Raw genomic sequence first — 14,977 nt, 5'->3', positions numbered from 1 at the left:
CTTAGGCATCTTAGGCATCTTTGAGATCTTGCCCAAGATCTCAAAGATGCCTAAGACCAACTTGTAGTTTTACTGATGTGGGTGCTCGCTGTCGCTGGCGCCCCAGCTTCCGGTGAAGGCACAAGCCCAGTTATCTGTGCATTCATAGGTAGCTATCAATGGGGTGAACAACGAAAAACACACCACCCAGTGCCGGAAGTGCCTGCTTGTGGGCTGCGCTGCGCTGGGGGCGTCCGGGTCAAGCATTGCGACTGTGTAGGTGAAACTGTGTTGCGAGAGGCCGTCTGCGGTGATGGCCTCGGAAGGTGCGGCGACGACGGATAATTGCGGCTGCCCAGTCGTATGTGCAAGTGGGACCTCCTCGCCAAGCTTAAGCTCGACGGAAGTACCGTGGAGTGCGACGCCGACGAGCCCAGAGGGCGTGAAAGACTCGGGGAGGACGTCAGGAACAATACCTGCTGTGCGCAAGGCGTTGCTGACGGCGCTGAGTGGCTCGACGAGGGGCATGACGAGGGTAAGACGCAAGATGCGGTACCCGGCCCGGGACCGCCGCCAGGTTTTTTTCTTCTTGATTGAAGTTGATTCCGCGTCGTGATTTCTGGTCGATGACTCAGTACTAAGCTGTCCACAAGGCATAGAGGCTTCTCATGTCGAGAAAAGTATTTCCCCACCACACCTTACCAGCACCTTACATTTAGGTGCACTTTGTGACAATAGAGATATTTTCCACACAATTGTGACCTATTTTCGCTCTCGTGCTAAACTGTTCCGTTTCTGGATGCCACGTAAGCCACGCTGTCATACGTACACTTGCTCCTCCCTACCCGCCAGCTGGAAACGCGCTGAGAAGGCGAGAAACAACGTTGGAGCTTCCGTAAAAGCCCGAAGTCCTTTGATGCTCGGCTCCAGGCTCGTGTTTCGCTGCTTCAAAGCCTGCGAGCGGCTAGGAGATCGAATAACAGGCGCCGCGGGCCCATTCTTCGTCGCCTTCGCGGTCATACTGACCGGCCTCGGGTCGGCCTGCTTCTGTGAGCTTTCCTTCTGCTAGTTTTGCGTTATTTTGTTATTTTATTCGCTTCAGTCACAATCCTCCTCCCCACCCTCTCGTATCCGTTCCTCACGACCCCAATATGCATCCTCATTGCCCTCAACATGCACGGACACTACTTCCTTGTCACCCGCGTACCCCCGGGCTTCGTTAACCCCGACCACCGTTCAACTCCACCGCCGCAAGGTCGAGGAGGCAGCAGCAAGGAGGCGCGAGTAACACGGGCCACGATGACAAAATGCAGGAGATGTGGTGTAATTCGGCCAGAAGTACGTCCTTCATCTGCTAAGTACTTGTCGCATGCTAACGAGAACCAGCGCGCGCACCATTGTCGGATATGCAACCGCTGCGTCCTCAAATACGACCACCATTGTCCTGTCAGTGTCCTCCCCGCCTCTTCCCCATAACCCTGACACCAACTTTCAGTGTTCGTCTCGCATTCTGCCACTTCCACCTCTCTCACAGCTACCCAGGGATAAACCAATGCGTGGGGCTGCACAATGAGCGGCATTTCGTCCTTTTCATGGCCTACCTCGTCATTGGATGTGTGGCCTTCTGCTATGCTGGTTGGGAGACGGTTCTTAGGGCATTAGGCTTTGGAGACCGGGACTGGATGGTGCGTTATCTCATTTCTCTAACTTTTCTGACAAGTACTAAAGCACTGGGACCACACCATTCCCTCCACGATCTTCCTTCTCATCTACATCCTCGCCGCCGTCATGTCGCTCGCAGTGGGTATTATGGTCGGCTTCCATCTCCGTACTGTCGCCAACGGGGAGACCACCGTGGAGAGCCAGGACAACGACGTCTACCGCAAAATGGCGAAGAGCCGCGCAGAGGCTTTCGTCAACTCGTACGACCTAGGGAGTGGGCTGAGGAACATCGCGCTGTTCTTCAATGTCGCCATCGGTGTGTCGCTTCTCTCCTTCAGGTACCAATCTGACTCTGCGGCACTAGGCAAGCATTCCCCGTCTCCTGCCCCATATCCGCTCTACTCTCTTTTCCTCCCAATGCGGATACAGCCGTATACTGATGGTTGGTCCTGGGCACGACGAGATGGATACGAGCAGGGCCATGCTGGTGTCAGGAGGGGAGAAGAGCTCACAGACGATGATGAAGAGTTTCCTGGATCCGAGCCCTAGTTTTGTGAGTTGTGTCGTTGTCTTTTGTCCTGGGAATGAAGAAACCTGCCGGGGCCATTTGACGCTCGCGAGTGTCTATGTGCTACTGTCCTTCTGGGGCATGTATGTCGCGCTCGGGGAGTTACCTTTGGATGAAAGAACATCCGGCTTTTGTTACTATTCGTGTCTGACCCCAATTGTGACGTTGCCCTTGCCCCCTCGGACTGACGGCTTTGCAGGTTAGAAATTGTAATAGCGCCTCTGTAGATAAATTCTCTCGCTGCAATTGACTCGATGCTGTGATATCTTTCTGAATCAGAAGTGTACCTTTGCGCGGTAGAAGGTGAAGTGTCCCTTGGGATGTAGGGAACGTAATCCGCTTTTCAGACTGGAACATTTTGTGCCTGTCCGTGGAGACGAAACGAGTCCAAGTCCACCGACACGTGTGACGTGAATATCCGCACACAAGTCGTCACTGCTTACTCTACACTTCCATCGTGATCGTCATAGCCCAAGCTTGAAGCTTAAGGTCTTCCTTTTCGCCCCATGATGCAATCTGCACCCCATAGAACAGAGGAGTTGGAGTTGCTGGTACTCGTGCGTGCGTCCTCCGAGTCCTCTCGAAAATCTTTGGATTTCTTGAATATCTGAACACAGCCCGCGCCGGCGGACCCGGCATTCGTCTTGTCCCTCGTCATCAGCTGAAGGTAGATGCTTTACGTCGATCCGAAACAACGTTCCCATTTGTGCCACGCTAGGGCTTGGTTTATATAGGGGTGTTTGTAAACCGGTTTATAAACACCCCTGTTTTATATGTTTATAAACAGCCTGGCTGGAAACCCCCTGTTTTATGGTTTTATATTAGTAAGCACCCAGAAAGGAAAGAAGCTAGCAAACCAGACTTACTTTACACTAATATTGCTTCTATATACTGCTAGTAGGTTTGATCATATCTTATAGGTCTATTATAATATATTGTTTCTTATCAAGTAGGATCTCAACCCACTTTCGGCTAATATTGCCATATTGATCATGATTAATCCAGTAAGTATTGGGAGCTTGGGTGTGTGACTATACTATACTAACCATACAGATTAATTATTATCAAGGTTATCATGATTTTTAACTGTTCTAAAGGATTCATGACAGGGGTTCTCAAATCTGCTGATAAGTAAATTATACATGTTATATATAACTAATTCATGTTATGCAAACTTACAAGTGATAGTTGATATAACCTTGCTGTTTCAACCCCTAATGTCTATGAATCTCAAAGTCATGAAGTTAAAACACTAAAATTTGCTGCAAAAAAATTCCTAAAAAGGCAATTTTGATCTCTCCGGTCATATCGGCTCAGTTGGTTTATAAAACCTAAAAACCGGTTTATAAACTGGGTTTCAGAGGCTATTTTTATCAAACCGTTTGATAATCTCCAAATTTTTTTACAAACCAAGCCCTATGCCACGCTGGTCTCCTTGATCTATGCGGACAAGAAGCGCGCGCCGGAGGTGCAGGCGTCATGGTGTTTTCTCCTGATGCGGTTCTTGTACGGTTCTGTAGCGAAGTAAGCTGAGTGATCTTTCATTGAAGTCCTTATGCACTCATGTCCTCGACGAATCTATTCAGCCTAGAGCGAAGAGAGGTTCTCTTCGTCCTACGCTCAGGCTGAGAGGGGGGCTCATACAAACAAGAAGAATATTCTCGTTCGGATGGCTGGAGTGCTACTAGTACTCCACAAGGCAAAACTCGTCATGCATGACCAGGAATACTGTGGTCCGAGCTTCAAATTTGTGCCTACTCGTGGGATTCAGTTTCTAAACGCATCATAGGTGGGTCATATCTCTCGTCAACCTTCTTGGGCAACTCCATTTAAACCAGCAATCTTTGCCAATCGGCGCGCTGAACAAACATGCAGCTTGCCTTCACCTTCACCTTCACCCTTGCCCTCCTTCATTCCTCGGCTAACGTTCATGCTGCACCTGGAATCAGCAGCAATGCCGCATCCACTGTATCGGTAACTTCGGCAGCTCCGACGACAACCATCGCTCCGTTCACTCCAGCGGGTGGAATCGGAACCAACTCGACCCCGCCAGTGTACACTTATCTCAGCGACTTCGACTTCCAATCCATGGTTCGTCCCAACAAGCGCTCCTCGAGAACTGCGCTCATATAGCCACCGTGTTTCAGAATCTTGCACTTAATCAAGAATGGATAGAACTCGATCTATTTCACCGAGGATTGGCACAATTCACGGACGAAGAGTTCGCTTCCGCTGGTTTGACTGCAGCAGACCGGTATCTGATCGAATTCATGGCGGATCAGGAGGTCGGGCATGCCACCATGTTAACAAACATCTTGGGGTGTAAGCAAACATTGTGTGTATGGACTATTGATGCTGACTGGCAGTAGCTGCGGCCGCGAAGCCTTGCAACTATACATATCCCTTTACAACGGTCCGGGAATTCATTGATTTTTGCCAGAAGGTGTGTGTCTGTATGCTAGATGTGGGCGCCCTTGTCATTGACGTTCGTGGCAGCTGACCCGCTTTGGCGAATCGGGTGTTTATGGATTTCTCGAACATCTTGATTCCAGGCCCGCTGCAGAGCTGCTCCTCCAATCGATCCGATCACCACCGAGGCTCGACAGCAGATGATTTTTCAGCAATTCGAAGGTCTCTTTCCGATGCCAACCTGGTTTATTCCCGGGATTACCCAGGCCATGGCGTGGACACTCCTTTCGCCCTATATATTACAGCATGCCCCAGTGAAAACCCTCACATTGTGTTCCAGATTTTCCCGACACTGAACATTACTGTATGTGTTATCCTCTTGCGTAAAGCTGAGTCTCAAGTTGATAGCACTCTAGAACAATCCATCCGCCATGCTGTTGATCAACTCGACAGACCCGCAGAAGTCAACACTCCCTGCAATAACACATAATCGCAGTCTCCCGCTTTCGGCGCCGGATTTCCAGGTGGATTTATCATGGGAGAAACCCGGCCAGGTCACTGGCTATGATAGATTATACACGACCAATTCTACTGCTGGGCCTGCAAAGGTATGTCCACTATGGTGCTGGGTCAAATAATTTCAACAGTTGGTGCTGTCATTTAGTTTGTGGCGTGGATTTCTCAACTTAACACAACCTATACGCCATTGTTCAATATGAGCGATGATGGAACATGCGGGTCAACGCGCCAGCCTGGTGGACTTATCTATGGTAACAACAGCTCACCATTGATCAACGGAACAATGTATGTGTTAGGGCAGTATCGAGATAGATGCTCAGCAGTTTGCCAGCTTCATTGCAGTGACGGACAGCGATGTGTCTGTCACGCCATTCAATATGACAATGATCAATCGGCATATTGTGGCAGGACCAGCCATGTACCAGTCTGGGTAGAGGGGTCCCACAGGCATGGAAGTGTTGGGATTTTTGTGGCCACAATATCTATTATATCTGAGCCTTGGAAATACAGATAGATGATTAGTACTTAGTGTTTTGATCAATTTGGCACAACTTAAAAGAATGTTTAACATGAATCTAGCTCATGAAGGTTCAAAAAAGTAGTAGTTTGCAACTCAGATTTTTTTGCCAAAAACACATATTCCAGCAAAAGTAACTTAGATTGGTCAAAAAAGAGATACCTTCATTTGTTAAGGAAAAAGATTCAAAAAGATCCAATGAATAGAATAGCAATCTTGACAGAAAAAAAAGTAATTAATATTATACTGACCAGTTCTGTAAGAGTGAAACACTTAGAGGACTGTTACTAGCCTGAAACACTGAAACTGTCCGGGGAATCATCTGACTGGCACTCCCTCAGACACTCCAACCCATCCTGACCATCATCTACAGCCTCCTCACCTGTTTAGCCCCAAACCCACTGTATATTATCAGTGGCAACCTGCACACTTGCCACTGATAAGCCCCAGCATTATCACAAATCTACTGAGGGGTGAACAATTGGTGGTGAAGGGGGGTGAATAAGTAGGGTGTTTCACGACCTGATTTTCGGGTGATAAGCTATGGATATGTGTCAGCAGGAGGTGAAGGGGAAAGGGAAGAAGAGGGGAGCGGGTCGAGGAGACTCGCTCGCCTAGCTGACACAAACATGTCTGCTAGTGGGGGGAAGAGTCGGCAGGCCAGGCAGGCAGGCCGACAGGCCCGCGCTAATGCCTGGGCCACGCGGTCCAGGAGAGTGGCCGGTGGGCTTGGGAGAAAAGCCCAAACAACGGCCGGCCTCACGGAGGAAGGCCCCTAGGAGGCCTGGCCACCGACTCTGAGTGCAAGAAAGCCGTGCAAGTTGTTCCTGTCAAGTTGCTGCAGAGAGTGATAGTTGTCAGCAATAAGTTATATATAAAAAGCTGCAAGTTGTACACAAAAACAACCAGTTGTATCATTAAGTTTTGGGGAAAATCAAAGTTGTACCTAAATTTTCTCTGTTTTTGCGAGAAGTTGTACAAAAACTTGTGATACAGTATACTGCCCATACGGGGGTTCCCCTGATAGTTTTACAACAACCTTTCCCCAAAACAGTCAAAATTTAGGTACAACTTTATGATTTTACCCCAAATTTAATGATACAACTTGTTCTTTTCATACAACTTGCAACTTTTTATGTACAACTTCATGGATGATAACTATGGGCGGTATATTGTATCATAAGTTTTGGTACAACTTCAGCCAAAATCGGTCAAATTTTAGGTACAACTTTTGTTTTACCCAGATTTTATTGATACAACTTGTTTGTCCATGCACAACTTGCAACTTTCAGTGCACAACTTGATGACTGGCAACTATTGGTCTCTTCAGCAACCTGACTGGAACAAGTTGCAACTTTGAAGTCCCCTGTTGCAACTTTTGACATGCAACTTACAACTTTAAACATGCATGTGTAACTTTCAACTCAGCATGCGCAACTTTCAACTCAACATCTGCAACTTGCAACATTCTTTGGGCAATGTCAGGGGAACCTCCCTTTCGGCCCGGAGACGCGCCCCGATTCCGGTCCGACTCCGGTTCCGACTCCGGTCCGGCCCTCCATCTCACCCGCACAATCACCGATCCGTCAACGCCCTCCCGACGGTCGCCCTGGGACCTCGCCTGCGACGCCGCCCAAGCCTTCTGTGCCCGACAGCGGCAGCTACAGACAAGCAGTATATAGTCAGCTACCTAGCAGGCGGACCTTTAGAGTTTCTTCTCTTTGGATCCTCCCCTGCTAGGTCAGCTTCATTTGTATTCGCTTACCAATGTTCACGCTTTGGATCCTCCCCTGCTAGGACCTTGATCTCAGGCCTCCGGGGTTGCCCTTATAGCAGAAGAAACTCTCTACGGGATCAACCGGACAAGATTGCCAGGTTCGGCGCTGACTCAGGCTCGGAGTACGAGTCTGTTCCGCCCTCGTCACCGCCCCTGCCACTTGTCCCCTCCTCCTCTACTCCTGTGGTCCCCGCACCCGTCATGCCGTCCGGAGTCACTCCTACCGCAGACGCCCGGCTGGACTCACTCGAGGCGAAAATCGATAGCCTAACTGAGGCCCTTGCTTTACTCACCAACCAGGCTTCCACTGCCGCTGCCGCCGCTAATAATGCTGGCGGACCCCAAACACCTTTGCCGGAGACGTCGATTCCGACTCCGACTCCGGTTCAGGGCGATTCCGAGGCCCTCTTTGGCGACATCAACCTCGCCTCAAAATTGGTCTTGCGACCAAACCCTCCGTTCACCTTCAACGGCGATCGGAAACGCGGCCGCGCGTTTCTCTATGCGGTCCGCACCTACGCCCGCCTTGCCCCTGAGGCCTTTGTGGTCAACGGAGAGGCGAGCGAGGAAAAGGCCGTCCGCTATGCCATGTCGTTTATGGCAGAAGGACCCGCTCAGCAATGGGCGGAGCGCCACGCAAGCAAAGCCCCGTTTCCGTTTCCGTCCTGGGGCTCGTTCGTTTCTGAGTTTCGACTCTGGTTCGTCGAGGAGAACGAGCAAGATCACGCTCTCTCCAAGCTGGAGACTTCCGCCTATCACATGGGTACAAAGGATGTCTACCAGTACACCAACGACTTCGAGGACCTGATGGACCTCGCCGGATTCGAAGACGCGCTGGTCAAGGTGACCAAGTTCCGCCACGGACTTGACCCCTTGATCAACAACGGAATCACGTCCTCGAACGACCCCCCGGACCTCCGGGATTACCTTAGCTGGCGCACCCGGGCCTTCCGTCAATATGAGGCCCTGGTCCGGGCCAAGCTGATCAAGTCAGCCGCCCCCAAGATGCCTGGCGGTTTGATTCGGACTCCGTTTCCGGTCAAACGCATCCCGGCTCCGGCCCCCTTCCGCCCGGTGGCTCCGGTCGTGCCACCCGCGGCTCGCGCCCCCGCTCCGGCGCCTCCAGCTCCCGTCCCTATGGAGTTGGACCGCACCAGGGCTCGGGGTGCCCCTCGCCGCGCCTGCTTCAGGTGCGGCAACCCAAACCATCTCGCCCGGGATTGCCCCCTCCCCGCCGATGTCCGCTCGATGGACGTCCTCGACGAGGTGATCCAACAACTCGGTGACGAGATGTTAGCGGAGTTGATCGCCCGCTACACGGACACAGCTGCTCCACCCATAGCTGTAAGAATTAGCCTCCTGGCTTAGGTGCACCTAGGGAATGCATTGCCTAGGATACTAAATGTACCTAGCCTAGGTGTACCCAGTGATCTAGGCTAGAATCATCTCAGGGTGTCTGGATCAATATAGCATCAATGATGGAATAAATGGTTATATAATACCTATAATATTAATATTAATACATATATAATACTTTAAACTCCTTTTCTTCAGGCCGATGACCCGGTATATAGTTGGGAAGGCCTGTGTCAATGATAATCCTAATTTGGACAAAAATGATGTATTGTAATATAGCCATCAAAAGTACTGATGGCAATCAAAAATGGTCCCACATTAAAAACATTATATAAATGGGTGCACTAGCTTAGGTAATAGAATACCAGATAAAGAGTAATAATATATATTCCTATTAAAATAATGCTTTGGCCTAGGGAGAATTACTAGGCTAAAGAAGCCCATGGGTATGATGCGATCATGGTCGTCGTTGACACCCTCGGAAAGCGCGCCCACTTCTCGGAGTGTCATACGACGGTCGATGCAGTAGGGGCAGCCCGCCTCTACTACCGGAACGTCTGGCGGCACCATGGGACTCCGGGGACCCTTAGAGTTTCTTCTCTTTGGATCCTCCCCTGCTAGGACCTTGATCTCAGGCCTCCGGGGTTGCCCTTACACCATCCTGACGATGTCTGTTAGCGATGGTTATGAAGCTCGGAATTTAGCGGACCCAGTTATACGTGCACCACACCGAGTTTCCGAACAGGCTTGTACTTCCGTAGTTACATTGCATTGCGCTGTTTCCCATCACCATCTCGGAACCTGACAGCTGTAGACCGCCAGAGGTTGTTTCCGGAGGGCACGCATAGTTTAAGGCTCGACGATATGTGGCCATGGGCATGGGTACGGGGAGCAGTCGGCGACAAGTACATTGAGCTCCTTATAATAACTTGAATATGGCATTCCCTTCGGCGTACAGATACACATTGAGCTGAGGTGTTTGGGGCAGATTTGTTTGTATCCCTTGATTGTAGCGCATGACGGTCGTGTAGCTGTTGACGCGCCAAGAAGGATGGGCAAGGATATTCAGAAGACGACCAAATTCCACCTAAGGCTTCCAGACTCAACAGTGAGCATACTGGTAGAAATAACTTGATGAACTGAGAGCATCAAGTGCGGTGTAACAAGGAGGAAGTTACGTCGGGGGGGAAACCATCGTTGTCGTTATGCCTTCAAGTTTTCGCGTTGGACGCGAGAGGCAGTGGTTGGTCGTCGTTGGGTCGTCGAATCGCTCGATGCCCAAACTTGGAGCTGTCACGACGCCGCACTCCTTGACCACCATCTCATTCCCTCCAATGCGTCCATTCAATCCACTCCAGCGTACCGACCCGTCGCGCGCTGTCCACCTGCATTGGCATGTGGTGCTTTATACAGATACTAATCTTGGCCACATCGTTTTCGCTGGTTTTTTCGCTGGGGGGTACTTGACTCGCTGGAGCTGACCGGAGGTCTTGCATAGTGCGCCACGTTTCATAACAATATGCAATATACTCACCCCCCATCAAGCTCGCCCGAGCTCGCTTTTAGCTGGAGAGCTCCATTGGTCGGCTGTTCGGGGGTGTTTGGAAAACGCCCTTCTCTTTCTCCTGGACTCTGGACATACTCTCCTCAACGTGCCCGCCCTTCAAGCCCATTTTTGAACTCTGAGTCTGAGGGGAGGAAGTTGCTTCGGAGGACTGCTTCGTATGTGGACTTTTTTATCTTGCAGTTTTACCCCGATGCTAACGGCGTGTGCTTTGGAAGCCTATATATATATAATAATATATATATACTCTCTCGAGGGAAGGAACGGCTGGGGCCTGACAGAGACAAAGAGCGAAACTGTGTCCGAGAAATGATAACACAGTATGTCGTCGTCTCCCTCTTCATTGGCATGCTAATCTCGCGACAGTGCCTTGAAACGTTCTCCATCCATATACCTCGTCCGTCTCGAGCATCTGGTCCCGAAAGCACAGTCAATGGTCATATATTCCTGGCCGTGATGCCCTTCTTGCGGACCAACGAGCCCACATCCTTCCTCGCTATGTCTGTCTCATCTTCAAATCCGCCAAAAATCTGCGGACTGAAGTACTAGATCATCATCGCGGAAGGCCTACCATTGCCTGCAGGATGCTTCCGACACCATAACCTTGGGCTTCCTACGCCTTTCACCAAAACGACAACTTCCAGAGCGATAATATTCCTCCTCTTGCGCTTCATTTTGAGGAAAAGGACCACATACCCTCACCCCGCCATAGCCAAAAAAAAGCCGCCTACAGCCTACATTCCCGACATGCCGAAATTTCATCGATTTTAGGCCACTGCCATCTTTTCGCGGACGACGGCTTCGCTAAGGAAGTCGTTTGATACACCCGCCACGCGCTTTCTATGCTGGTTCCTCATTCGGTCAACGATATGCTCAAAAGTGTACAACACGGCAGTTACCAACAACGATCCTCCCATTCACTGCCCCGTACTCATTTCCTTCGGTTAAACTTCGACCTTTTCAATTGACGAGGAACGGACTCGTTTCCGTGCTTTTCCGGTCAGGGCGTCATGCTTTCGCAATACCAATATGAAAAATGGCTTTCGGATGCGGCTTCCTACTCGTCCTGTTTCCATGTCCGACTCCAAATGCCAAATAACCCGGTTTCGCCGACCCACACGATTATCGGGAGCATCAACTCGCAGGCGAAAAAATGCTTCATCGCCCACCACCAGCTTTGTAGTCTCGATTGCGACTTCCTGTCATGTGGCTGTGCTGCAGGTCCCATGCGCAAAAACATTGGTATCGGTCGCATAGCTGGTGACACCATACTCGGTCGGCCTCATTCGTATTGCCGGAGTAAGGCTACACGATGAGCCAATGTACAACAGAGCTATTGTCTTGTTCATGACCTCCCGAGGACGCTAGTGGTTCACCGTTTTGGTCATGGTCGCTTGAAGGTGGACGGGAAGTCGTCGTCGGGGACTGAAAAAAACTCGACACGAAGACGGACTCCCTGCTTCCCTTGTCGTTCCTGCGTTTCATTTTGCTTGTTAATCGCATCCAAAATGTGCTTAACTGCAAACACACTCTTTTGGATATATTCGACGACCCTGGGCTTTGGGGGATTGCATGTATAGCTCGGCTCCTTGGACATGGTGTCCAACGTCTTTCATCTTGGCGCCGAAGGCTTCATCTCGATCTCAGACTTGCGTCAAAAACCTTGCAACCAGTACTGTCGCCGGATGTCGTGGTGAAGCGAGCCTGCATACATTGCAAGTATAAAAGCTTGCCCATGGCCGATGGAATTCTCCCGTCAACGACTAACAACACACGCTCGAGCTCAAAACAACCACCTGCGCTCCATCATCTCCTCCGTCTCCACCCGTTCCGTCGTGCCGACACACCCATTTGGCGGACGTCGTGCAAAGCATATTGTGCTTCACCTGCGGACCACACATTACTGCTTAGCGAGGAGCGCTGCATCGGCGCTGCTGCTGGTCTGCGAGGCCAACGCAGCCTGTGTTTACTCCGACCGCCGACCTAGGTGGAACAATTACAATCTCTGCGTATACTTATCCATCCTCCGTTTCATATGGCCCTGTTAAGTTCCGGAAATGTCATTCTCGTGTCTATCGTCATGGTGTCCAAGCAGTCTCATTATATCCACTGGCTGAGAATATGCTGGGGCATGACACGTCGAATGCTGGTCCCGTTGTCCATGCATAACGCGACCGGCGACGATCTTGTCACGAGTTGGATCCGTATGGCAAACCACTATGAGCTTCCCGGCGCATGATTGCTCCGCCTCCCGGAAACACTCCCCTTCAACCCGCCGCGGCTGCGGGTGTTTACGCGGGTAACAACGCTCGATACGGGCCTGTATGGTCAAATGTATTTGGCGACAGGAAGGGCAAGATGTTCAGCGACCTTGAGGCATGCAAGCCATCGGTCCACAACTATCAAGGTGTGTTCAATGGTGGCGGCGGGAAAGCCGGCGATAGATCCGGGACATGCGGTGAAGGAGATAACACTTGTTCATGGCGATGCGGTATGTGTTTTCGGTACATTTCCCAGATTGACAGTATTCAAGTGACGTATGCGATGAGCCAGGGCGAGTATTCGGCGGGGACGTTGTATCACGGGACGGCGAGCGAAAGGAAAGACCGGGGGATGAAGCGGTCCACGTTCGAGATGAGTGGTAAGCAGCGTCTTACTTGACGCTCAGACTATCAATAACGAATGAAATCATGCGCTAGCCTCTTAAGTGATTGTGGCGGATTTCCGGCAAGGCAGGCGACACACACCGGGGAAATCGAGTCACCCAGCTCAATTTCGCGACATATAACCAGAAGTCGGGAACATGCGTGTTGCGGGGGTGCGTGCCAGCGGTTCTCTCGTCAAATATGTGATTACTGAAATGTGACTTATTAGCCATTTGACGGGTCGGATGGAAACGGCTTCCGCTTCACAGCCAGTGGGGACTTCGTTGCCTTTGTCGAGGTCGCTCGAGGGCTTTGTAGAGAATCAGACCGAAACGCTCAATGACTGGCGGCTTGAAGTCAAGTCTAAAGTTCAAATGATGTATGCCACAACGGACTCACAAGACTGTGCTGGGTATTTAATGCCCACACTAGCACAGGTATGATCTTGCGAGATTCCCATTGTGACCCTGAACGCTCACTGTGCGATAGATGACCTCCTGTCCGCGGGTGGATATTGACAGCAACGACCTGACACTTCAGAAAGCTGTCTCTCTGACTGGACAACTTATCTGCTCATACGCCAGCGTTTTGGTGCCCTGTGCATACGACGAGGCAAGCAATTGAGACCTGACTGACTGGTGTGGCACTAGATTTCGAGCGCGTTGATTTTAGGCGGTGATAACTGTCCAGTCAGTGCAAATGTTGTGCGGTATGGAAACTGTCTCGTATACTTGGAAACTTGATGGCCATTGAATACAGAAGTGCAACCGACGGCACTGCTCGCACTTCGGCTACCCCTCCACCAACCAGCATAAGCATAAGTACAACAAACCTGCAGAGTATTCATGTCACAAAAGGGTGGACTGGGTCGAGCAGCGTGAGACTACTCATAGTCCCTCAAACCTTCTTATGAGCACCCACTAAGAGATCATTGTCAGGTGCCCTCTGCGGTCGGCAGTGCTCTCTCCTGCACATGCTTCTACTCATTCCATACCCATCGCTCTCGGCATCAGCATTCCAATCTTTCTGGTCACCACATCTGTGCTTGTGTGTTGCTATTGCAGGCAGTGGCGACGGCGGCAGCTCTGGGACCCGAAGACGACCATTCCCCGGCTTGTACCATTCACGTTGATGCTCCCCGTGTCTTGGCGACAGCCAGACAAGTTGTTAAAGAGCAGACCTGCTTATGCTAGGCCTGGGCCGAACAGCCTGAGTCAAGATGTGATGCCATTGACGCCACGTCTCACAGGCCCGCCTGCGTATTCCGACTCCATGACCGAGGTCGGAGGTGGGGACAACAGATTACAGTCAGGAGTGAACTGATAGACTCCACATGTTTCAATCAACCCATTCAACTTATTTTTCCTATCATGATGTATACTTGCTACAATCCCATGGCAGAGAAAGGTCACCCCTCAGACCAGACATAATAATCTTGTACATAACTACCTAGATACACTGGCAGGTACATGGTGCCAATAAGATTTAAGCATCGCGTGAAATTGAAATTCACGCTGCAATCATACCCTCCAGAGGGGAAGGCACCTGAACCGCCACACGCAGACGAGGCGCCCGCGCAGGATCACCCCACCATCCTGCAGCCTCAGCGGCAACAGAAAGTGCTGCCTGAAGGCGCTCCCGCTCAGCAAGCACAGCATCATTGGGCAATGTCGGCGAGAGACAGGCCACAATAAAGGTCGCCTGTGTAAGTGCAGGGAGGCGCACAACCCACGGCAGCAGGCGCTTTGCCGTCACAAGCGTGGGGACGGTAAGTGTGGCCTGGCCGACACAGAAGAGCCCTGTAGCGACGGCGAGGAAAGGCTGGGTGCTTGCCCATAGGGCTGGCCCATGACCGTGACCCGTACGTGGGGCAGCTTTGCCAGCTGGCACCGTTAACGTGAGGTGGAGCGTGAGTGCCGGTGCTGTAGCAGGGCGGCCGGTGAGTGCCTCGAGGTCACGGAGGAATGCTGCTGTATTGGAG

The 14,977-nt window shown here is 51.1% G+C and overlaps 3 protein-coding genes across 3 annotated transcripts; 2 read left to right on the top strand and 1 right to left on the bottom strand.

The window, feature by feature from the left end:
* Positions 1-69: 69 nt before the first annotated feature.
* Positions 70-507, bottom strand: MIND_01277100 (uncharacterized protein; the record flags this gene model as incomplete). Its single annotated transcript, XM_037369242.1, has 1 exon — positions 70-507. One exon carries the CDS (start codon positions 505-507, stop codon positions 70-72), a length of 438 nt encoding a protein of 145 aa, XP_037214448.1.
* Positions 508-895: 388 nt separating this feature from the next.
* Positions 896-2,190, top strand: MIND_01277000 (Palmitoyltransferase; the record flags this gene model as incomplete). Its single annotated transcript, XM_037369241.1, has 6 exons — positions 896-1,028; positions 1,082-1,263; positions 1,316-1,425; positions 1,475-1,664; positions 1,708-1,957; positions 2,006-2,190. 6 exons carry the CDS (start codon positions 896-898, stop codon positions 2,188-2,190), a joined length of 1,050 nt encoding a protein of 349 aa, XP_037214447.1.
* Positions 2,191-12,586: 10,396 nt separating this feature from the next.
* On the top strand, positions 12,587-14,189 carry MIND_01276900 (uncharacterized protein; the record flags this gene model as incomplete). Its single annotated transcript, XM_037369240.1, has 3 exons — positions 12,587-12,842; positions 12,885-12,992; positions 13,051-13,058. 3 exons carry the CDS (start codon positions 12,587-12,589, stop codon positions 13,056-13,058), a joined length of 372 nt encoding a protein of 123 aa, XP_037214446.1.
* Positions 14,190-14,977: the final 788 nt, after the last annotated feature.

Source organism: Mycena indigotica, assembly GCF_014461135.1.
Source record: "Mycena indigotica strain 171206Taipei chromosome Unknown Mind.scaff0013, whole genome shotgun sequence".
Taxonomy (NCBI): Eukaryota; Fungi; Basidiomycota; class Agaricomycetes; order Agaricales; family Mycenaceae; genus Mycena; species Mycena indigotica.
Note: the sequence above shows the minus strand (reverse complement) of the source record. Positions and strands in the feature narration are given on the sequence as shown.